This window comes from Phasianus colchicus, chromosome 1 (assembly GCF_987193195.1).
Source record: "Phasianus colchicus chromosome 1, bPhaCol1.hap1.1, whole genome shotgun sequence".
NCBI lineage: Eukaryota > Metazoa > Chordata > Aves > Galliformes > Phasianidae > Phasianus > Phasianus colchicus.
In genome coordinates, this window is record NC_143436.1 from 157,318,294 (window position 1) to 157,344,649 (window position 26,356).

The following is a 26,356-nucleotide window of genomic DNA, read 5'->3' on the forward strand; positions in this document are numbered from 1 at the left end:
CATTAAATGTAAACAAATTAATTTTTGTAAATTTCATGTTGGGAGTTTGTTATTAATTTTCTTAAAAACCAGTAAATGTCAAATTGTCATCTGAAGAACTGTTTAAATGTCAATATAATTTCACCATATAATAGTTTTTGTTTGCCCTCCCAGAAGATCTGGCTGCTGCAGAACATAGAAATTTATGAAGCACAATTCATTCAGGAAGCATCTTAAATACTTAAGAAGTGTAAACATTAAGAAATAAATTAATGTCACCATCTTGTACATTTAGAAATGTTGCCACGGAGAAATTTAGGTTGGAAAGGAATTCTGAAAAATAATCATCTGGTCCAATGTAAAGACAGGTCCAATTATATCAGATTGCTCAAGACTTTGCCCAGTTGATTGCTAAACCTCTCCAAGGATGAAGATGCCACCACCTCCCTGAGCTATCTGTTTGAGTGTTTGACCATCCTCATAGTCACAGAATCCTTACAGTTGGAAAGTACTTTAAAGCCATCTAGTCCAGCTCCCCTGCAATGAGCAAGGAAAGCTACAGCTCCATCAGGTTGCGCTGAGCCCTGACCAGTCTGGCTTTGAAAACCTCCAGAGACAGGGCATGTGCCACCTATTCCAGTGCCTCACCACCCTTGCTGTAAAAGATACTTTCATTACACCCAACCTAAATCCCCATTCTTTAAGTTTGAAACCATTTCCCCTTGTCCTCTCACAACAGACTCCGCTAAAGACTCTGTCCCCTTCTTTCCTGTAGCTCCCCTTTAGATACTGAAAGGCTGCTCTCAGTTTTTCCTTTTCTCCTCCAGGCTGAACAGCTCCAACTCTTTCAGCCTGTCCTCACAGGAGAGGTGTTCCATTTTTCATAATAGACAGTTGAAATTTTTGGCGTTGCACTTTTTGTCAGTTTCATCTTACTCTATTATTGTGCAGCTCTGAGGGCAGGCTGGCCCTCAGAGGGCCTACCATCCTATCAGGTAGTTGGAGACTGAACCAAGATCCCTGCCAAGCCCTTTAAGTTCAGCCTCCCCATCTACAATATGTACTCCAGCCTCTGATCATCATGGTGAATCTCTGTGGACTCGCTTTTGTACAGCAATGCTTTGAACAAACCCGAAACTGAACATAACACTCTGGATGTGGTCTCCCATATACCAAACAGAAGGAAAGAAGCGCTTCCCTTCATGTGCTGGCTATACTGTTAGTACAGCCCAGGATCCTTTGCTGCAAGGGTGTATTGCTGACATGTTAAGTTTGCTGCCCACTAGGATGTTGAGATCTGTTTCTCCCAAGCCGCCTTCCTGTCAGTCCTGGAATATGAGGTTCTTCAACCATAGAGATGGGACTTGCCTTTGAACTCTGTATGGTTCTTGTTGTTCCATTTTTCCAGCCAGTTGATGTCTGTCCAAGACCCTGCCCTGTAGAGACTATGTCTCCAAATTTGGCATTGACAGTGAACTTGCTGAAGGACGCTATTTGCCAGTTGGACTTCGCATTGCTGATCACATTTCCTTGCACTTGGTGTGTCAGCCAAATTACCATCCACTTCATAGTCTGTATCTTACCAATTTGTCTGTACTGGGGAACAAATAGTGAATACTAAAGATTGCAACTAGTGTCTTGCTTAGAATAGTTCACAGGTCCAGATAACAGAATTTACCGATTATTGGGTGATAACAGACAAGCAAGACAGTCTGGGAAAGATAAATTAGGGGCAGTGAATCATATTAAATACTTACTACAAAACTATTATCTACATATGCGAGCTGTCTCACACAAAAACAACAATTCTATTTACAAAAAAATACATTAGAGAAAAATCTAGACTTCAAGAAACCAAAGCTAATCAAGCAATATCATTACAGATAGTCTTGCGTGTCCGAAGATCAGTGCTTTTTTTTCCATGTGAACAATTATCTTTGTCTACATACTATGCCTCCCTCATTCACAGAATCATCATTTTAATCCCATGGTGTACAAATACTTGTGTTTTTACCTCACTCTCTCAGAATTAGCAAAAGTTGAAGCTTACCTTCAGTAGAGGAAGTATTGCTTTATTTCAACTTGATGTTTGGAAAATGAAGAAGAAAAGTGTATGTAAGAATCATAAGCCCAATATTTATATGCAGTAAATAATTATTGTTCACATTCAGCTAGGAACAACGAAGCAGTTGAAGAGATGTCAAGGAAACAGGAAGTAAGAAAAAAGAAACTTCCTCTTAAATGAAATCTGAGTGAAATCAGTATGCACTTACTTAAACGGTACCATCAACATTTATGTGATATAGAACTGTAGAGCAAATGCATCTAACCCCGAGTATCAGAGCTGATAACTAAGATATATTTCATTGCTTCATCAGAAGATTTTAATGATTGTTTGGTAAATGAACTGATATTGTCAAGTTATACAAATCAGGGCTGATAAGGGAATTGTTTTTTCACTTGACATACAAAAGCAGTGTGCCCTTGTGGCCAAGAAGGCCAATTGTACTTTGTGTGCATTAAAAAGAGTTGTGGCCAGCAGGCTGAGGGAGGTGATCCTCCCCCTACTCTGCCCTGGTGAGGCCACATCTGGAGTACTGTGTCCAGTTCTGGGCTCTCCGGTATGAAAAAGACAGGCATCACCTGGTAGAGTCCAGTGGAGGGCCATGAAGATGATGAGGGGGCTAGAGCATCTCCCACATGAGGAAAGGCTGAGAGACCTGGGTCTGTTCAGCCTGGAAAAAAGAAGACTGAGGGGAGACCTGACTAATGCCTATGAACATATAAAGGGCAGATGTCAAGTGGTTGCAGTGTGCTCGTTGCAGCAGTGCCCAGCAACAGAACAAAGGGCAATGGGCAAAAACTGGAACACAGGAAGTTCCATCTGAACATGAGGAAAAACTTCTTTTCTGTGAGGATGACAGAGCACTAGAAGAGGCTGCCCAGAGAGGCTGTGGAGTCTCCCTCTATGGAGATATTCAAAATCCACCTGGACGCTTTCCTGTATAACATAATGTAGGGAACCTGCTTTAGCAGGGGGTTAGACTAGATGATCTCCAGAGCTCCCTATCAGCTCCTACAATTATGTGATTTCCCTCACAGGAAGTAGGTTACAGTCTGATGCTAATTCATGTATATTTTTTCAATTTCTGTGAGCCAGAATAGTTGCAAGGAATGTGACATGAAGCACAAGGTCCAAGAAAAACAATATAGAGAGCTGAAGCATGCATTCATTTGAACGCTATGAATAAGACACCGTTTAACAACTCAGATTATAAATATATACAGTATGATGGTGTTTATTTATCTTTTAAAATTCAAATATATGTTAGTAAGTTTATTGCATGCATTATTTCCACACATTTTATTCACACGGCAGATCTAAAAATTATTTTATACAACATAAGATAATATCACAGATATAAAGCAACAGTTGTAAACAAAAGAGTTGTTTGCCTTTATGGGAAAAGAGGCGTTATTATGGTGAAAATATCTTTCTTCAAAGAAAATCTCCTTAAAGGATTTTCTCAAGTATTTACTGAAAAATGCTATGGTGATGTTTTCTTCTGCAGTTTCTTGTACCATACAGGTGCCTGTGTATTTGTCTGTAACATGAAGAATGAATTAGTTGTGAGAAAGAGCAAAAGTCAGAATAAGAACATGCAATTTATGCTGAATTCTCTTTCTTTCCTATATAGCTCATAGTGTTAAATCATTTTTTTCTGCTTAAAGAAAGTAAAATAAAGGTAAGACTATGTATTCAAGGTTATTATTTCTACATATCTGTATTTAAACCAGCTGATTTCTAGGTTATAAAAAGCAGATAAGGTAAATGATTTGTTTTAAAATATTGAACGTGAGTCAAGTGTACCACAAATAGATTTCATTCTAAATATCATCATCCAATGCTCCCATTAGAGAAGAGGATGGAACTCAGGAAAGAGATTCTGTGTGTGCCAAAGACCAACACTTTATCCAAAATAAGAGCTCTCAAAAATTATAATCCAAAATAAAAGAATTCAGCAGTTAAATGACAGTGCAAAAATAATTTTATTGGTAGAGAATTATCAATGAGCAACTTCTTGCCTTCATAATCCTTTGGGCTACTGCACATTCAAGATAGAATAGAACATTCTTGTAGCAAATTCAGAAGTTGTTTATATGAAGAAATAAAAAAAAGTGAAGGTGGAACAAAGTTAAGGACTGTTCTACATTCAAGTTTCAGTATTAACTCCTGCTTTTGCTAATAATTTTTCTTGTGTCTGTTGTCTCTAAACTCGTTTAGGGTTTAAAACAGTTTGCTTTCTTCCCCCTATTTGTTCTCTTTCTCCAAGACTTAATAACCAATCAGTCTTCAAATTCAGCTGGCCTTGGATCCTCATCATGTTTAAATCTTCATTTTCTCTCATTTTGAAGCTCTCAGTTATAAAAATAAATTTGCTCTATTTGTACAAGCTATTAAAATTCTCTAAATTGGCCTAAATGGTCAGGACTTTAACAGGACTGTTAAATTATTTCCCCATCTAATAGGAAACCCTGCGATCAGCTCGTTTGCATTTTCCTACTCCAAAGTTAGATGACGAACAATTTCAACATGTCAGAGCATTTCTTTTTCTAGATTGCCACATCATTTCTATATCCCTAAGAAAGGCAGGACAGATAATACACTGAAACTCTGGATCATCTACACAACCTAATCATTAGCTCACAGTTTGTCTCTGTTTTGGATCACTGCATCAAAGACAAAAGTTTGGGCAATATGATTTAGCACTTCCAAAAGGATTACAGATGAGACAACACATGGCATGCCGTTTACTTCTAACTTCAGTGTTACTTCATAACACTGTCTAAGCAAAATATGAACCACAGAATAAACTAAGTAATTGTCCCCAAATGCCCTCATGCTCAGGAGATGTAATCATTCCCTACATTGTGTATTATAAAAACATTATCTGATGTGTTGCAATATCAATCTTACATTATTTGAGTCTCTTTCAATTTTAGGAAGATTCCACCAAAAATAAAAATATCAAAAAACAACCATATATGGTTACATATTTGGACCAAAGCAACAAAATATTGGGCCTGGGGAAGAAGAAAAAAAAGAGGGTTGTGTGGATTCAACCAGCCTACCCTAGAGGAATACAGCTGCAACCATTGTAAATACAAATTATCATTTGCTTTGTGACTCAGCATTAAAATTCTCTTAAATTTATCAGCTGAGGTGCACTTGTAGTCAGAAGCTTCTACATCATTTTTCTGAAGCTTTCAAATACCAGAAGCACCAAATTCAGTAGGGAACTGAAGCATTTAAATTCAAGCATTTATTTTCTAAAGGAATAGAACAAGGTTTTGTAGTATCAGTTATCCATAGTAACAGAAGTTATAAAAATCTTGGGCATGTGCCTGTATGTATGCATGTATATGCAGCAGTGTAAATACACATAAAAACATTTATTTCTTTGCTACTGCTCCTCAGTATATCTCTACACAGTCATCTCATGCTCAGGGTAGACTTAAAATTGCATACTTATTCTTTGCTCGTTACAGTTTTGTGAACTGATAATAATATAATTGGTTTTCTTTTAAAAATCTTGTTTACTTTGAACTTCACATGCACGAACTACCAAACATGTAAATAACATCATAAACTGCAATTTGTCTCTTCAGAATCAACCACAGCCATACAAAGTTGCAAATATTATGTGGAATAAAGTATGTACCTCCTTGAAGTATGAACTACCTTTCTTCTTTTTAAAGTGTGAGGAAAACAATAAAAAAGTTTACGGCACTCACTGTTAGTATAGTACTTACAAATAATGTTGGCTTAGGTCTAAATACATTTTCTTCTTCATATTCTGGCAGCAGTTTTACTGAAGGGTTTAATTTGTTTTCTGTAGTCAAACTTTTTACATTAATTTGAGATGGAAGTAAATTTTGTTCCTTGTGTTTATCCTGTAGATTAATTAGAATCTGTTTCATTACGGCTAGTTCCTGGAAAACCATAAAAGGGCAATGCTCAGTTAAGCAGTAAAATTACACTTGAATCTATTTTGTTAATAATGAATTTTTATTCTCCAAATGAAAAATGTAAGTGGATCAGAAAATACAACAAGCACCAGATACTTACCAATGTTAACAAAATTACTAATTGCATATTAATAAAAGTAAGAAAGTGAAAAATGTACATACGATTTATACAACTCAAATTTTGTACTGAATAAATGCTGTAAAAGACAACATTTGTTGTGTAGTAAGGAAGCCACTGTCACTTTTAAGTTAAGCTTCCATTTAATTAAAAAAAATATTTTGAGTTTGTTTTGTCAGGCAGAGGGAGTTTACCAACATAATTTGTATGTGATAAATTGTACTTTCAAGCATTGTGTCTTGCACAGAAGTCTTACTACTAAAAATGTATGTATGTCTTTATATTCTGATAGAAAAGTCAATGCAATACCTTACGAAGACTTAGAGTAAAAATGGCATCAAGTGGAAAAGAAATTTCATGAAACATAAAAAATTCCAACATGGAAAATAAAAAGCAAAAGCATGAGGAAATACTCAGTTTTTTTTTTCTTTTTTTCTTTTTTTTGGTATTCTAAGAATTTGTTTGGTAAACAATCTGATTAAAAAACAACCAAAAAACACTTTTTCTTACTATTTAGCTGAAAAAAAAATCAATTATTCAAAAGTTACTGTAAAGTGAGAAAGGAAAACTAATGGTACTTTGTGACTTTAAATGGCTTCCTTCTTTTGTTGTCATGCATCTCCTAGTGCCTAAAGTTCTGTCCCCTTACATCTAGTAGGTAATTAAATTACAGAATTTAGAATGTTTTATCTGTCGTTCTACATTGTACATAATTCGTGCTTCGTTACTGCAGTTAGGTTAGCAAAGTCAGTAGAAACATCATTCAAAGTGTAAGACAATTTTGTATCTTTTTAAACTCTATGTTTTAGCTTTCTTACAGTGCTGCTGTTTTCAATCAACACTACTAAAATATCAGCATTATAATTAGCATCATATCTTATCTCTCAATCAAAGCAGAGTAATTAATATTTATAGATGAATGACAAACATTTGCTGTGCCTTACCTATTTCTTAGTAATTGCCAGAAAAGTATATTGATGCACATTCTGTTTTCACTGCATTATTAATAAGTAGTCAAAAGAAAAGCCTTACAAAACATTCTTGCCATATAGCTTCTCTCTGTCCGTTTCTGCCTTAATACAAGTACTTGTACCCGAAGTCAAAAGAATCACATCTTTAAACTGCCCCAGACTCATTCAGTTACATGAATGGGTGTTACACTCCACAGACCAGCTTTATTGAGTGTACAAATTGTTCTTGTATCTCAGTCATTTAATATTAACTATTTGCATAATTCAGCCATGTGTAGTGGCATGTTAAAACAGCATGACTGCAGAACAGCTGTTTAAAAGGACTGCATAGTTGATGCCAACACGTTTTTCAAAGTTGTAAACTCTGCAAAGATGTTGCCAAAGTGACACATAGACAGAATTTCTTGATGAAAATAACTCAAGCAAGTATATAGCAAATACGTACACCATCACAGGAGATTAAATGGTACATAAACAATGTTTTGACATTAACAAGTGCTGTTCCTATAGTTAAACTTGGCTATTCTGTAGACCAAATAGCTGCACATTTGATCAAGGCAAAAATCCCAAACTGTCAAGTAGATTTATTTCAGAAACAGAATTGAAACATGGACACGTAAGGTCAAATTCTCTCATGTCAAGATCCTCTCAGCATTCTAAGGTCTTCTCTGCTCGCAGAGTCTGTCCTTTACTTGACAGCCCTGCCTGTTTTCAGACGTGGAATAGACTCTGTAGTCAACTCTGATATGAGCTTCCACTGTGATAGGGGAATTCTCAAATATGAAAATATGGGAGGGAATAACGGAGAGTTGGGATGGCAAATTAGTCCACAATATATAAATCAATTTGGCATCGCAACAAAGTTTAATACAAGAAGGAAGCCTTAATATTTGATCTAAAATCACATTTTGTGAGAAAAAAATCTTAATAGATGTGCCGAAGTACTACAGGAAACACTGAATCCAACAGAATCACTAGTATGTATACTGCTTAACATGAAATTTCACATATTTACCAGAGGTTTGTAGTTTTCTACCCAGGAAATACTGAAAACATTTCTGTCTTGAACTGCAGTAGGTTTTCAAGGCCAGGTTGGATGGGGCCCAGGGCAGCCTGATCTAGTACCTGATTTAGCAGCTGGCAACCCTGCCTGTGGGCAGGGGGTTGGAAGTTGATGATCCTTGAGGTCCCTTTCAACCCAAGCCATTCTATGATTTCTAAAGATTTCTCTGCTCCCTAACATTAAGTTAATTCCTAGTTTTGCTTTTGAATTCTAAACAGAGTCAGTAGCAATACCTGGCACTGTCAGCAAGCTACCATGATCCAACTATTTTCTAAACCTAAAAGCTGGTAAGTTGGTCTAGAAAGATAGTAAGGCAAAAGAAGCTCAGGACATTGTGCATAGCAGAAATCTGCAAACATATTCCACTGTGAAGAGTCTTGGGGAAAAAAAATAAAAGGTGCAGGAGAGCAGGTATAAGGTTCAGAGTGGACAGGAACAATCTTTTGTGTACAACAACATGCATTAGTTTCAGCATAAGCTGAGTATGGGAAGATGTGAGGAGAATTGGATGGCTACAATTCTTATACAATTCTACCATATCAAGTCCCTGTTTTTACGTCATATCAATCCTGTGGGATCTGATCAGTGTGTATAAATATCTATGGTGTGGGAGGCAAAGAGACCAGGCCAGACTCTTTTAAGTGATGCATGGCAATAGGACAAGGGGAAATGGTCACAAACTGAAGCATAGAAAGTTCCGTACAATGTGTGTAAGAACTTCTTCATGGTAAGGGTGATGGAGCACTGGAACAGGCTGCTCAGAGATGCTGTAGAGTCTCCTTCTCTGGAGGCATTCAAGATCTGCCTGGACGCCTACATGTGCAACCTGCTGTTGGGAGTCTGCTTTGGCAGGAGGGTTGGACTTGATGATCTCTGGAGGTCTGTTCCAGCCCCTACAATTCTGTGAATCAATGCAAATCCTTTTGTCTATGTTATTCACTTTGGTTCTTCCATGCACTGGAGAAACTATGTCACTTAAGCCCTGTATGTCCCAAGCCCTCTGTAGAGATACCTGCCCCTTGCTGCTGGCTTCTGCAGTTATTAAGAAAGCAGTGCTATAGAGCTTATGGAGTGTCACTGTCTGAGGACTTTGGCCTTTGAGGACCATACGGCCCGTCTTGGGAGTAGTGTGAGTACTGGAAGCTGGGAATGGATTCACTGAGCTCCTCTCTGTACCTGGCTGCACAGCTTTTGTCTCACTTGCATCCACTCTTCACCTCAGGAATAGTATGTGGGGATGTGTGGCAGCACAGATAGATGGAAAACGATGTAATTAGCACAAAAAGGTGGGTTAAGATGAAACAAGGAAAAAAAAATTAAGAATGCAACTGGCACAAAAACACTACTTACACACAATGAGTGTCACCCACACAAATAATTATCAGCCCCAGACTGTACTATTAAATATTTTGAAAGTCTGTCCACAGAAATCTAATGAATTCTTGTTTAAGGATTCTAACCTGCTCTGGCTACCAACACAAATGCCAAAAACACAAAGCAGTGACCTGTTTGACACATGGGATTTAGCTCAAGCTTATAAATTTACATGTCTAAACTTAAGTACCTACACATGAAGTAGGAATCTGATTTTCCATTACAGATGATGTAGCTTGGAAAGTGAGTCAACCCATTCAGAAGTAGACACCTATTGGCATGACAGCTGAATCGTGTTGCAACAACACTAACATATTGACTAGGTTGCTAGCGATGAAGCCACTATGAAGCAAAGGAAAGAATGCTCACCATAGACACCTCCTGTAAATACCTACATTAAGGTGTCATAAGCTGAATGCATTTCTCACCTCACTTTCTTCACTTTTCTTATCCTTCTGCTTCACCCAAAACATTTTTCATCCTAAATAGCCAGTGTACAATTATAACATCTAACATCCTATATTCCGCTTGATTATGCACATTTAACAAAGATAATTTGAACTACAAAATAATATTTGAAACTTTTGCTGTATCTGACCAATACATAACTGTAATTCAAAATAAGTGATTAGAATAAATAGACTGAGAACAAGGGGAGGGACAAAGGGGGGAACCGAGCCAAGGTAAAATATATTGTGTTGTGAGAATAACACACCATCTGTGCATTTCCATTTATTCTTTGCAATGTTGTGTTCAAGAACTTTAACTAAAACTTGCAAAAGGAATTTTGTGTGCCAATACACAAATAATAGGTTGGTTTTTTTTTTTTTTTTGCTTTTTCTTTTTTGCTTTTTTTTTTAATTAAGAAAGGATTTATTTAGTTATAGACAAAGGATAGGCACCAACATTTTCCTTGTTGTTCTTCAATTAAAGTATATTCTGTTTGGGAATTTTTTTCTAATCATACCTTGTTAATTATTAAGTTGAATGCTATCAGTGCTATTGTTGTGAAACTCTTACAGTTTGTAAAAGTGTTATATCATATCAAAACCACCAACCTTTTAAACAGTGTTAAAAGAAACAAAACCAAGGAAGTGTCAATCATTTTTAAAAGGTAAAGGAGAAAAGGCAAAATAGTTAGATGCTGTCAGCATACCCCTATTTCAGTAGAATTTGAGACTCCAATAATAATGTTTGATCTTAACGCAGGTGAAAGGAAATTATATTTTATTTAAATTTTTTTTTTTTGCCTGTTTATAAGGATAACTGAACTCGAAATTATAGGAATGGAGACTGACGATCAGTTTGGGATAAAAATGGATTGTTTCAACTAAATCAACCAGCAGTGTAATTAGAAGATGGAGATGAACAAACAGAAAAATAAAAAGGCAGCAGTTTAAAATATAAATGCATTTATAATTATGAATCCTCTAAACAGCTCTATTAATGTTGCTTTTATTGTCCTTGATACATGCTCAAACATATTTGTACCAGAAAAGTTCCTTACATTTCCCAACTGAGTACTACAGAAAGATAATGTTGAATGTTATAAACATATCTTAATTATATAATCTTAAACAATAAAAGGAATCTTCTGATACTGAAAATTACTGAGACATAAGGAATGCTGTTTTCTTAAGTAAATAATTGAAGAAGTGAGTAAAAAAAATTGTCTACGTTGGGCACAATAAGTACTTATCAAACAGTAATTCCATTTTTTTTCAGAGGATTGTCAAAAAGTGAGAGGATTTTTCTTCTTACTCTTTCATGTAATGATAATCAAAAAAAGAAAGAATCTTCTCAGTGCATTCAACAGATCATAAAGGCCCTTAATGTTATATATGTGTATAATTATAATAAATTAAACATATAAAATGGATTTATATAAGCACTTAAAGTAAATTTAGATACCATGCTCTGGAAGCAGATGCAAAATAACAGTGTTAAGAAAAAGCAACTGACTTACAGGAATCAATTACATAAATATCAGTTCTCATGTTATGCAGCCATGTCTTCCACCTCCAAACACTCCATACAATAACCTTGAAAAGAAACTTCACACAGACCAAATTGAATGGTTGAAAATATTCAATAGGGAGAGACAGGTAACTTTCTGGACTAAAGTTAACTAATCCTGGTAGTAAAAAAAGTTTTAGAATTGCATTAACTCCATCACAGAATCAGCCAGTGGGTGCCAGATCCATCAGTCTCCCTTCCCATATAGTAAAGCCCATGATTACAGCATTCAGAGAAATATCTTCTAAAGCAAAAGTGACCCTAACAACAGCACCAACAGTTACCTGAACCTTTACCATGACAAACCATCTTCTACTTTTAGTTTTACACAGAATTTATGATTACAAACTTCAGCTCGGATTAGAACTCCATTTTGAATTAGAAAACTTCTATTGTGGAAGCTGAACAATGTGGTTTTTGTACTACAAAATGTATCAGATTCTGGCTGACTGACTAGAGTCCCCAAGGAAGAAAACAGCATAAATTCCCAGTAAAAGAAACAAAACACAGAGGAGGCACTAAATGCTATGAACCTTAAACACGAAAACCCATTTCACTGACAAAAACAGAAAAATCAGCTGAAAGAAAGGCAAAAACAGATGTTTGCCTTTCTCAGAAATGTTAATCAAAACTTAAAATCTCTCAGAATTTGTGAGTCAAGTACTAAGACAATGGTTTTAGATGTGTCATCTCCCATCCTCCTCAATCTTTAAGACTTGAGTAAAGCATATATGTTTACCAGCAACTTTGGAAAGCATGTATTCCTCATTTCAACTGCCATATGGTTCCCATGTGGCTAAACATAACTCAAAATAAAAATATATATCCAGCCTGGAGAAACTTGTGAGATTATAGCAGTGTCTTTACGTTCAAGAACAGCAGAGTGTGCAGACCTCCTTGCATGGAAAAGACCAGATTAAAAACTGCCTCACAACAGTCTCAGTACATTACCTCTTGAATCGGTGACTGGACTCTTCTCAATGCAGGAGCCAAATAGTAGGCTTGAGTTCAGCAGCCTGCTGACTATACTGGCTATACTTTGATCTTTAAAATAACAACAACAAAACCAACTATAATAGAACATGCAAGTGAGGGATGACAGCTGTGATGGGATGAAAAATATGTTTGTGTTAAATCAATGCAATCTTTCTTCATATGCAGCCACTCTCCAGCTTAGGCATCTATTGTAGTCTTCAAACAAGAAGTTACAGGGAAAAGCAGAGTTCAGAAAATGAGGTTATGGATATGTTAAAGATTACTGATTTGAGAAATGTAAAGCAGCACTTAAGAATACTAAGTCTGTTTGTCAGTGGTTTGTAAAAAGTGCATTTCTGAATAGATTTCTCAGTTCCCCAAGAATTAAAAGCTCACGTTCAGATTCCAAATGTTCTTGGGAGGCCTGAGAAAAATAATTTCTCTTGAGAGAAAGTGATCTAAATCTGGAAATGGGCAGGGCAGGGTGGTTTGGAACAAACTGGCTTCACAGCTGTCTGTCTCAGAGCGCTCAGTGGGACAATTTGATGGTCATATAAGGTGAATAAAATACTAAGGATATTGTCCTGTATGAAGTCTATGCTTTTCCTTACTCAGATTCTTCTTAAATTTTTACTGTGACTTTCTGTGGAAGTAAGTTCTGTGTTAAAAGCAAAGTTGTATCATCCAACAGTTGATGCCAAGATGGAGAGGGATTTCTCTGAGAATTCTGGTTATAATTCTGCTTTGAATCACGTGACCAGATTGTTAGGTGGACTTCCTCACACTGAACTTCAGGCAACTTCCGTAATAACATTTATACCAAGGCAAACTAACTTGTTTGACTCCTCTCTGTACCTGTTGGTGAGATTCATAATTAACACTTCATTTAGATGAGGATATGGTAAATCACACCATAATAGTGCTTGTTTTTCTTTTCTGACTGCAAATCAGAAAGGCAAGATCCAACTCTTCTACTGTGTTATCTGACTTCACAAAAACATCTCAGATTATCTTTACACTGATAATAATCTTTAATATCACCAGAGACCTGTTAAAATGGAGATAAACAGAGTCTTCTAGTCCTGATTGCTGGCACAGAATATCCAGTCACTGACTTATTTCTGAAGAATAGACTTCAAGACTGAAATATAACCCTAGTTCCACCTATCTACATTTGCTATGGCTTGCATACGGCACTTTGTGAAGACAAAGCCTCAGCCTGGTACTCTTAATTCCGGAGTGTGCCCAGATAAAGGAGTCATTTATGTGTCACTATCCAGGAATTAGATTCTCCAGCAAAAGTAGTATCTAGAATGTCTCCTCTTCAGAATACTGACAATTCACATTAGGAACTGCTTTAGAACTCTTCTTCATTGGCTTTACTTTTACACTAAAAAAATTGTCCTTACTTAAAACCTGGAAAGAATTCCAAGTGGAATTCAGAAAGTGGATAAACCACAATTCTGCTAGCACAGAATTATTTGTGTTAGAGATTAATGGTGAAAAGTATGAAATAGGAGAAAGGCATTAGAGAAGCTCCATTTTATGTATCAGAGAGCAAAATGAAGCAAATGGTAAGTCCTACAGTCTATCTCTGATTGCAGATGGACAGGATGCATTGGCATGAACAATGCAAATTCAGCTTCAACAGTGGAACACTTCAGGTATCAGGAATAGAATCTACATTCATGTCAGATCTCAAAGAAGATTTTAATAACTATCTATGAAATATAAGAAAGTATCACTAATGTTTGACAAAGTTGCATCCTCTGATGCTTCTGTATGGAAATATTGAAAGTCAGCAAGAATTCTTATGTGAGATCTGAACATATGGTCATATTAGGCACATGGATACAAACTGTAAAGCTGGAAACTGGAAGACACTATGAAATGTTCTCATCAAACAAATGAACCTGATAACTGGGTGATGGAAAGATGCCAGACCATATGCAGGATGATGATAGCTTCTCTGCACTACACTTAATTTGGGAGTTCTCTATATCCAAATGCATAAAAAACCTTAAAATGAACTTATAGATCTGTGATAGATCTACAGACTACTTCTAAATGTATAAAGTAAATGCATTAGAACAGTAGCAACAATAAAATGGCACAGTCACCACAGAGAACAAATTCTATCCTTCTGCCTATTTCAGTTGCATGTTCTCAACAGTTAAATCTAATTTCATATGAAAAATACAAAATAATTTGTCTCATGATTCAGAATTTGCACGTTAAATTTTGAAAACTTTTTTCCACTTTTTCTACTAAATGTAAAAAATATATTTACAATTATGATGAAGACTAAGCTCCCAACTATTTTTTAATCTGAGTTATTGTGACATGTAGTCAAATTCAAGTTTAGTAAAGGGTAAGTTCCACATAAAAAGATGCTAAAAAATGCTAGTATGCTAAAACAGCCCTATTAGCACATGCTATTATGAAGAATTTCCTGTATTTTCCAAGAGGATAAGCATACTACTATGGTTTGATTTTCCTTGTCTTTGGTACTTCTTACAAAGTACTAAAATTCAATTTCCATTTGGTAGCATTCAAATGCTACCATAAAGTGACCAAAAAAAAAAAAAAAAAAAAAAAAAAAAAAGCTAGATAAACTGCAGAACGTGTCTGGAACATCCATAACCAACGCTGGAAAAAGGAATATAAAGAAACAAATGTTCAGAAAACCCTTTTGCTAACACTTTCTTGTTTAAATGTCTATCACTAAGTGATACTGGCTCTCTCAAAAATATATCATTTAAAACAGACATGCCAATTCTACCTCGTAATCCACTAATTGCATTTTATTTAAGAAACTTTCTATTACTGAGAGTAAAAATGCATTTAAATTGGACTTAACATTAACTGACATTATTGAACACTGTGTTACTATTGGACTTAACATTAACTGACATTATTGAACACTGTGTTACTATCATTATTCCTAAGGTTCTAAAAAAATAATGAAGTGCTGATTAGTAAACACTAGTTAGTATACAAATCCTTACTGTATACAACTGCAAATGTAAAGATAATTCTTTAAAGAATATCTACAAAAGCTAGTAAGATATTCTAAATAATACAGTTCCAACAAAAGGTCTATTGTACCCAACTGTTAAATCTCTCCTAAATTCAATATCTGGAATTCAAGTTTTATTAAAGTTTAACAACAACAAAATAGATAACAAAAATGAGGAATACTGCTGAGGAGCATTTTTTTTTTCTTTGTACAATATGAGCTAGAAACTTCTCTACATTCATTTAGTACTGTAAATGTCACTTTGTTTCTCCAAGTTTTAAGCTGAGAATTGCTCCAGGGCTTACTTGTGATGCAGAAATGGCCCTGTAATCTACTTAGAAAACACGCAGAACATTAATAGAAACTAGAATCCTGGAACACAAACGTAGCATAAGAAAAATGATAATTACTCTGTGGCTTAACATTTAAAAAGAGAGCTAAGCATTGTACATCAGCATTTTTTTTTTTATATAAAACAAGTTGCAGCACATAGATGAGCAGGAAGTCATTCACTTTTGAAACACAAATAATTTTGACATTATCCTGTGCAATCTTTTAAACAAAAAAGAGAGGGAAAAAGCAGAGCTAGAGATTGTTTGAAGGCACCTGTTACCAATCACTTATTTTCAGTAGTATCTCCCAAACCCCTGCAGATAGCCCTTCCTTTCCCTCTTGCCTACAAAGAAGTTTTCTCCTTTCATCCAGTAAGTTTCCATCCCCAATTAAACACGTACTGCCCTCCCCCTTATGACTCCAAAGCCTTTTGTGAGCCTCTGAACTTCACTCTACCTCTCTTTTTGCAGATGGCAGCTGTTGCTACTCTCCAGGTTCCTACAAACAACGCATTGGCCTCCTGTCCCATGTTACTTCTAGTCAGCCTTCTTCAACATAACTTAATTATAGCTGAGGATAGTCTTAGCCTTTCTTTAAAGCATTACTAATAACGAAGTGATGAAAACTCATCTGGAATCCTCAAGGTCATTGCTGAAATGGAATGAAATGGTGCAAGTAGCCAATTTAGCAGTGAGGGACGCTCCTTAAGGAGAATATGAAAGGAAGAAAGACAAATATGAGAATTTAAGACTAACTGATCAAAGTAAGGTAAAGCACAGACATTTTACTTCTCCTCTAAAAAGGAAAAGAAAAAAAACATGCATCTTTTCTTTTACTTTTATGGGTAAAATAATGGGATAACTATGGAGAAGTGATAGGGTTTTGTGCAAGATACTGGTATAAGATGGCATGTACCAGCACAGAATCACAGAATTGTAGGGGTTGGAAGGGACCTCCAGAGATCATCGAGTCCAACCCCCCTGCCAAAGCAGGTTCCCTACACCAGGTCGCACAGGTAGGCGTCCAGGCGGGTCTTGAATATCTCCAGAGAAGGAGACTCCACAACCTCCCTGGGCAGCCTGTTCCAGTGCTCCGTCACCCTCACCGTAAAGAAGTTCTTGCGCACATTTGTGCAGAACTTCCTATGCTTCAGTTTTCGGCCATTTCCCCTTGTCCTGTCTCCACACACTGCTGAAAAGAGTCTGGCCTCGCCACTTTGCCCCCCACACCTTAGATATTTATAGACCTGGATCAAGTCACTTCTTTTCTCAAGGCTGAACAGACCCAGATCACTTAGCCTTTCTTCATAGGGGAGATGCTCCAGGCCCTTCACCATCTTTGTGGCCCTGAGACTATTAGATTCTCAGATTCTAGAAATATTAAAATTTGAGAACAATATCACAATTCCAAATGTTTCTGATAATTCACCTAACGATGCTTAAAGTCCAATATTCATCAAAATTTATAGAAATCTCTGGGAACTATAGCCTGTTTATTTATAGAAGCACTCTGAAAAAAACAATTAGAACCATTAACAAACTATGCATATGCTAACAGGACTAATTAGTAGCTGTTCCTCCTGCCTGATCATGTGGACTCCCTCCACTCTCATGCACACGGTGGAAAATACATTAGGCAAACATTCATTAAAAAAGCAAAAATATGATAGTTTTTCCACATTTTGAGGATAATGAAATAACTATTTTCTGTTCTTAATTTTATCTCTTTCATGTGTTCTGTCTTTTTTCTCTGCTCTCATGCATTGCATATGCAATGCTGCTTCATGATTCTCAACTTGCATTCGACTGACTCCCTTTTTGCTTTGATAAAACAAGCTACATTTTTAATACCGTTCACACAAGAGCTTCAGCCTGCTATGGATTTTCTTCTCTCTCTCGGTTTTTTTTTTTTTTTTTTTGGCTAGTGAAGAAATGTCTTTTTAAAGAAAGAGTGTTTTCTTCTTTTGTTTTGTTTTGAAGAACTTGCTGAAAGTAAAGACAAAAGACAATGATAAAGTTAATAATAAAGACAATTACAAAAATGACTAACGACAGCAGGACCCAATTTCTTTGGATATGTCAGCATTGTTAAATAGAACAGCACCCAGTCTGAGCTGGAGCACTGTACCCTGATAAACTATAGTGGATAAGTATTACCTTGCTCCCTTGTTCTGTTGTGGATGACTTTAAGTATTGTTAGGAAAGGTTCATTGCTATTCAACAATCTGTTCCCCTCGAAAGGAAGGATGGATGAAAGTGCCCCACATTTGTTTCCTTCGGTTCGGTGGAGTTTCTGCTGGGATGATTCCCAGCAGGTTTTGCATCCTCAAACATGTGGTATGTTATTAATTCAGATTCACATGATTTTGGAAGGTTTGAATTAAAACAAAAGAAATTTCTCAGTATTAAGATAACATAGCCATCATGTGGGCCTAGAGGAGACTACTGTGTATAGAGCTAATCTAGTCTGCAGGACAGCTGTTATACGCACTATGAAACCAGTATGGCTGCGGAACAGGGGTCCTTGACCTTTAATAGCACAGATGTGACTTCTGGAATAAAGACCCAAATGAAGAACCATTATTCCAAAGTGTGCATGTATAGTGTATAGGTGCGTGCATATTGATGAGGATAACTAAATGTATCGATTCCACAGTTCAAATTTTAAAAAAACAAAGTTAGTTTTAATTTTTAAGAAGCTTACAGGACTTTGGAAAGTGGCCTTTTTCAGGAGATGTGGATTAAAAAATCAATGCGATTGTAAATTCTTAAAACAATATACAAAGTGAAAATGTAATTTGCTTGCGAAAGTACTTCCAAATTGCAATCAATTCACATATAAGAAGATTACTTAGAAGAAAAAAAGAGGTAATTCGCATCTAGTAAGGAAAAATAAACACTGAGGAGATTTTGTTTTCAAGCCTTTAATCAGAAAAATGTAAGGAAAAAAGAATGACTGATTAAGATACTGCATTAGCACACATGGATTCCTGGCTTAACCTCAGCCACAAACTCCATGAAGTTTTGGTAAACCACCATTTTTTTCACTGTGGTTGCTGCTTCTACCAAACAGAGCTAATACTTTTCTGCTCCATGTTGCGAGGACAGTATTTGTGAGGTCTTCAGTTATTCTGATGAAGACCAGAGAAACATTCAGTTATAACATTGGATTATTTTTATGTAGACAGGGAAAATGTTGAAAAGGGGAAGTGTTACACGGCAGAGAAAAGCATTATGCTTATTCATAAATGGTGAGTCCTGAATTTGATTTGGAAAGCTTGTGATCAGCCAATAGGTATACAAATTCAACATAACAGCCAGTCCGACAACAAGCATTTTAACTTTAACCTAGGTAGACTATTTCAGCAAGAATAGCTCAATCAGAATTCTTTACTAATTCAGGCACACATATTTAGGCAGATGTAGCCCTCAATTCAATTAGAGTAATACAACAATCTACTGACATAAGCTAAACTGATTTAAGTAAACAAATAGCAATCAAGCCCCGTGTGTTTATATCCATTTAACTGACTGATATCAAATGTATTTACACTACTATTAGACTTTTACTGCTGTGTCCCATAGCAGACAGCCAATGCTTGGTTTGTGGTTGCAAACTCGACTTGAAGAGCTTTGGCACAGTAACACGTGAATGCGTCACCAAGGTGGGTGACTAGTTCTGCAAGTTTACATTCTATCACTTGTATGCACAGCTGCTAATGTACTACAAGTGCACAGATGTGTAAAGGAGATAAAATCTCAGCAGATTTTCATGTCATTTTAACCAGTATATGATGTTAAGGTACTTATAACTAATAATGTCTGCACAATTATGTTCTAAGAAATTTATGGACTTTACAATCTTCCTCTGCGCTGTTCATGTTGTAAATTTTACCCTTTTCTTTCTTACTACAATATCCTAACAATATTAGTTTTATATATTAAAAAAAACACTCTTTTGCCAGAGGTGGTTTCAGGCAAAATAAATAAATGAATAAAAAGTAGTGCAACTTGAGTTCTCTCTCCTATATTCATAAGAACTAAAACTATTCTTCACACTCAGAGGAATGCCAATTTAATGGCTTTCTATTGCTGTTTCTTACATCGCTATCTCACTTTTTTTTCTTTTTATGTCTCCTTGAACATTTATGTTTGAAAAATAATTTAAAAAGCCCTCTCCATTCATTATAATTGTTCTACCTTTTTAAAAAACAAACAAACAAACAAAAACCAGAGGATTATGTACACACATAAAAATATAAATAAGAGTTTGTTTATTTTCAAGACTTAATTTTTCCAGAATTAAGTTTCTATACTCTGCACTTTGAATTGGATAAGCTAAAGGTAAGCAGCTTTAATTTTGCACATTTTAGCATTCCTTTACAATATGTTTGCATCTTAAATATCTGAAGAAATAGTACAATGTCATGTATCAAAGCATAGCAAATTTACAACCTCTTAAATGTGATCTCAGAAAATGATTGCTAAAGGTTTTTGCCAAAAATCTGAGCACTGACAGACCATCCTTCCAAGTTTTTATCTGAGGTTTGTAAGCCAATGAATAAAGTCTAAAATTACACTTCTGATGTTTCAAAATACCAACTGCATTGACCATGAAAGACAATGGAAGTGCCAAGATCACAGAGCTCGTGGTAAATATTTCTTTTAGTCAAAGTTTGATTGTTAGAAGAGAAGGAAAATATACAAAGAGAATCAGAGAAAAAGAGTTCAGCTGGAAAGATTTAGTGGATTATCCCACTTAACTTTAGCACTTCACAGAGTACTGCACTTTAGTGCCTGTAAGTTAGAAATTAGTGCTACCTGCAGAAAAGGATAAGGTTTGGATTTCAGACAGAGAAAAGCACAGAAGTTTTGTGTGCTTTGCTCTGCAGTTCTAGACACAAATGCCTGTCACCCTCCCCCCAAGTAAGAAATACTGACATATATATGTATTTTTCTTTGCTCTTTATCTTGGTGGGCCTTTTTAAAAGGTTCTTCAAACTGCTAAACTGCTAGATAACAATTCAATATCCTTTCTCATTGTAGTCTCGGCTACATTTCTGTTTAGTAATCTGAGTGGTTCCAGTGCACTATTAGAGAAGTACCAGAGCTGGTGCAAGATGAGGGCAGAGAAGAAGGCAGAAACAACGCAGAAAGACAGTGTTATAGATAACAGGTCAAATCAGGCCTAACGTGTAATTTCATCCTGACTATTTCTGAAGGAAAATCCTTTGTTTTTGCACCCCTCTGACTACACAAAGACATTAGGGCAAGAAAGGTCCTTTGCAGGTATAAGGCTAAAGGCAGAGTTGGATAAATAAAGGTTCAAGTTTTTTATGTGTGTGGTTTGGTTACCCATGGTGAAAGATAAAGGTTCTGCTGATTGAAAAAATAATGCAAAGTACAGATAGTAACACAAAGATGTTTGGAATTGTTATATCCTTGTAAAAAACAAAATTCATTTTAGTACAGGTTATTAATGGGAGACTCCACTGTCTCTCTGAACAATGTTTTATGCTCTTCTGTTGGATCTGGAAAAACAATTACAAACCTTATTGGTTACCCTGATAAAATGTAAAATTTCTTAGTGTGAAATCATGTGAAAAACTTAGCTGTACCAACTGTACTTGCTATCGTGCATTGAGGGGCTTATGAATGGCATCACAGTTTCTTCTGATAGCTCAAAGAGAACAGCTGCACTGTGCAGGCCATATTATGAACCTCTAAGAACATCTCAGCATGATTCCAGATACCAAACCTGCTCTGAAGTAATAGTTTGCATTTATCCACATAAAGAAGAAATCCACAGAAATTGTGAATGCACCAGCATATTCTCAATAATTTACATGAGAAGCTAGATTAAAAGGTTTTTCACATTCATTTACTAATTAATTAATGAAAAAAAAGGAAACAGAAGGCCAAGAAACAACTGAAAAAAGGAAACAAAAAAGCAGCTTCTGTTTTTCTCCTGAATGGGTGGCCAAACTTATTAAGAAAGCACCAGTCAAATGACAACTTTTCACTTCAGTTTCTCAGAGCAAATGTAATACTCAACATCAGATTACCTTAGTCTCCATAATTTGAAATAATGAGCTGTTTTATTACATGAAATACATTTTTTTATGTAATAAAAGAATAATATGAATTCTCCCAACATTTAGAGCTCAGTATTAAACTTCTTTCTTCCAAGATTAAAATAAATGATAAAGGAAGTAAGATTAACCATAAGTATAAAACCTTTACGTAAAAAGTATGCAAAATGCTGTACTTACTTCAAAATCAAAGGGTATGAATCCAGCTGATATCACAAGGAGATAAAAATGACAACAACAAAAAAACAAAAAACCCACCCACCCTAAAACTCTTAACATTTCATTAAAAAATGAGTTAATGCAATCTGAGACCACACAGGCTGGAATACCTTATATCAAAAGTGTATACTTACTGAAACATGGAAAGACAGCATTGACACTTGCGCTTGTACTTTCAGTGTACTTAAAACGTTAGTTTATATTAACTATGAATATCTTAGTTTTATCTATTCAAGAATTCTACTGTTCTAACTTGAAAACAAGGGTAAAAGGGTAATTCCTAACATGAATTGACAGTTTAATATGCACAATGATTAAACAAGACTGATAGTGATCATATTGCGTAACAAAATACAGTGAACACTTATCACCATCATTCATATTTTTTCAAAATACATACATTAAGGATTTAAACACTGCATATTACTTATATTTAAAAATAGCCCACCTAAATGAAATAATGAAATTATGATGTTGCTCCATATTTTAAGTAGCTTTTTTTAATTAAGATGGCGAAGAAATTTACTTGAAGACTAATTCTTTGTAAACTAGGTTGTCTTATTCTGTACAAAGATTTCAGTGTATACAAAAACTGCCTTTTAGAGAAATTAATAAATGGTAAGACTACTGGAAGACAGCTGCATTAAAAATTGGAAGTAACAGGCAGTATTTAGAATAAACAGAAATGACAAAAGGCAAACATAACCACTCTCCACCCCCCACAGAAAAAGCCACTTGTCCACCCCTTTTCCTCAAACAATTTTAGCTCATGTTTATGTTTCTTTCATTTTTTTTGTGTATTTGTTTGCATAGCACTAACAGTTCATAGTGTTCTTTCCCCAAATATGTAACTTCTAATGTTTCAGTATTTATATTCTTTTCTGCAAAGGTGACTTGAATAAGTATTATCATTGTTAGTTGAAATATTACAATATACCTTTTTTATCAGATATTAAAAAAAATATGGAACAAACGTAATAATGTTGGAAATATTTTCTCAATTTCTTAACATCTAGGGTACAAGGAATATTCATGAAGAAGTCTGTTTCAGACACATGCTTCTTTTCTTCTTTTTTAGTGTGTCTCACTCAGCTCTGCTTGCATTGATGGCCACAGCCTGAAAATACTGAGCGGCAAAATGACAAAGAAGCAAACAGCCGCATATCAGGAACAATTGACATAGATAGTGACAGGGGCTATTACTGTTTAGTTGCATAGCATTTGAGGTAGAAATTTATAAACTTTTATTCTATTTGCCATATTCTGCTCAATTTAATCAGCTGCAATGCATGTTGGTTGATATGAAACCAACAAAAATAGGCCCTGAAGACAAAAGGAGCAGCACTACTTGTGCTGCTCCTTGAGAGAAGTGGTAGGAACAGGAACAGGATATTCTGAAATAAGTAAATCTGAAGTTAGTCTGCCAAAGGTCTATCATGTTCAAAATTCATAAATTCACTACATGTTTATACAATTAATTAATTAGTTTTTTTAAAGTATTTTTCATATCATTAACATACTAGGTTTGTAAATTATGTTTTTTATTATATTAATAGATAGCACTGGAATTCATATACACAAAAAACCAATATCCAAATAAAACCCAAACTAAACATGTCCCTGGAGGCATTCAAGGCCAGGCTGGATGTGGCTCTGGGCCTGGTCTAGTAGTTGGCGACCCTGCACATAGCAGGGGGGTTGAAACTACATGATCACTGTGATCCTTTCCAACCAAGGCCATTCTATGATTCTATGTGCGTTAAGACTCAGTCCTGATTTTGAAATTTAATTATATGATGTAGATAAAGACATTAGAAATAAGAGCTATCAAATGATCACTTCTGACATACCTACTGATGATCCTACTATGTTAATGACACCTGAAAATTACTCTGGGGAAGCATGTTCAATTATTCTCTTCTGTAACAAGACTATTTTAATCACTGTATGCGGAACTTCACAAGCATGACAATTCTGAAAGTTAAATGTGAAAACTATTCTAGGAGGATATTGCATCAGATGACCACCCAGTGTGATTCAGCATAGAAAACACATTAAGAACTCTTGTTCTTTTTACTTCAATTTAAGGGGATTCGAATCTCAGATCTGATCTCAGGGAAATGACAGTAGTTTTAGCTTAAGCCAAGGCTCACTTAGTCTCAGCTGTCAGTGAAATTATTTCAGTTTTATTCTAACAAAAATGGTTTTGTAACTGGTTGGCACAGACAAACTGTGTTGGATCAGTTAAAAAAATGAGTTCTGCTGTACTAATGTAAGAAGGGAGTTTTGGGCAACAGCAGTAAAAGAAGATGGGGAAAATAATTTTGGAGGTGTAGTGAGAGGACTTCGAGAGGTATGTGAATAGTCTGGTTTCTGTAGAAATAATGGTATTAGAATGAGTGACAAGGATACTTCAGGAGAATTGCAAGTTCCTTGAAAGGCATCTCCCCATCTTCTCTCTTCTCAGTCAGAGAAATGAAAAGTATTTTTAGAGAACTATTTATATAAAACAACTTCACAATGATCATTCTGAACCAGTAAGAGGTTATTTAGGTTCCATTACCTTCTGTAGGTAGTTTGTCTTGTTTTTTCTCACATTCATAATTTTTTATTAATTACTGTTTTCTTTTTTTTTGCAAATCTTTGCCAAAACGTTCAGTAACTCTGGGAGAGTGTTTAACTACTCCTCATTGTCAGCTTTTGTTTTTATATCTTCACTATTCTCTAGCTTCAGCAAACCTTCCATATTATTACTCATCTTTTTCCAGATTTGTTCATGGAATTCCATAGGTAAATTTCATTTATTTCTATCCTCTTTTCAGACATTTAATTTACAGAAGGATTTTCTCAAATACTCCACAGTAGATTAGTCTCTCAATATTGTTAAAGGCAAGATCTTTACAAAAGCCTTTTGGAAATCTCCATATAATATATTTATGCCTAAAATGCATTTTTGCACACTTGTGAAGCACTCTTCTTCCAGAAGCACTCTGACTTCTTGCTTGGATGAAACTCAGGTGTGTATATACAGAAATACAATTCTGGATGAAACCTAAGTGATTGCCATCTTTGTTTCCTTTCCTCACCCTGACTCTCTCCAATAGTTCCCTGTCTGGAGAGCCCAGAATTGGATTCAGTACTCCAGGTATGACCTCACCAGGGCAGAGTAGAGGGGGAGGATCACTTCCCTCCACCTGCTGGCAACACTTTCTTAATGGATACCAGGATAGCCCAGACACCGCTGGCCTTCTTGCCCACAAGGGCTCACTACTGGCTCATGGTCAGCCTGCTTTGCAAACAGCTGTAGATAAAGACACCTATATGCAGGTTCTCTATGGTGCCTGTCAGATATCATCACATGTATTTCTCAAAATGGCACAGGAAAAGAAAAGGAATAAAAAATCAAATTTAAACATTTTTTCCTATGGTTTAAGGCTAAGGAGAGAGAAAATGGACTTTATGGTAGTAATGCTAAAAAAGGAAGATTACCTCACGGTGATTTAGAAGTCTCTCCAAATCTGCTGCCATTTGATTCTTGACACGCAGCAAAGCTGTCTTTTCTTTATTTAAAAGACTGGCAAAAAAAGAGGATAGGAAATACGTTAATAGCAACAGATAATCTCTTTTAATCTTGTATTCTGGTTGAAACATGCTAAATGTTTAGCTAAAGCTAAATATTGGAAACAATGAAAATCTGCTCAGATGATCCTGTTCTATCTTTAAGCACTGGAATTTTTATAAAAGGACCTAAATGCAGCGATGTATACAAGATCTTATTTAGTCATGTAATTCTATTCTTTTTTTTTTTTTTAATTCCCTAAAGGGTAATTTGAAAGTTATCAGAACCTTCTATTATTATCTATTGATTTATTCTTAGCAAAAAGAGTTGATTTCAAAAGCTATGCAAGGTTTGTTGTACCCCGGATTTCAATATCAAAATTCCTTTTTCTATTTGCATCACTAGTGCATCAGACATCACCCTCTCAAAAATCACCCTTTTGTGATACTACTGTATTTAGAATTCTGAAAATAAATACAAGAAATATCAAGATGCAGCTTCCACTTTCAGCTCTGAAGTTTCTACAGAAATTTCAAATGCATTTTTTTTATTTGATATGACAAGAGACTCGAAAAAATCAAGTTTTTCTCATGAACAGCATGAAAACTA

General features: G+C 35.6%; 1 protein-coding gene across 2 annotated transcripts in view; it reads right to left on the bottom strand.

Moving 5' to 3' along the window:
• Positions 1 to 3,251: 3,251 nt before the first annotated feature.
• The window catches only part of PIBF1 (progesterone immunomodulatory binding factor 1), a 164,481-nt gene continuing 141,376 nt past the window's right edge, over positions 3,252 to 26,356 (bottom strand). For both annotated transcript variants that reach the window (XM_090130912.1, XM_090130908.1), the window contains 3 exons: positions 25,678 to 25,762; positions 5,794 to 5,973; positions 3,252 to 3,584 (listed from right to left, as the gene is read on the bottom strand). In XM_090130912.1, coding sequence (XP_089987038.1) covers positions 3,528 to 3,584; positions 5,794 to 5,973; positions 25,678 to 25,762 — 322 coding nt within the window. In that variant the 3' untranslated portion in view covers positions 3,252 to 3,527. The remainder of the gene's footprint in view (positions 3,585 to 5,793; positions 5,974 to 25,677; positions 25,763 to 26,356) is intronic.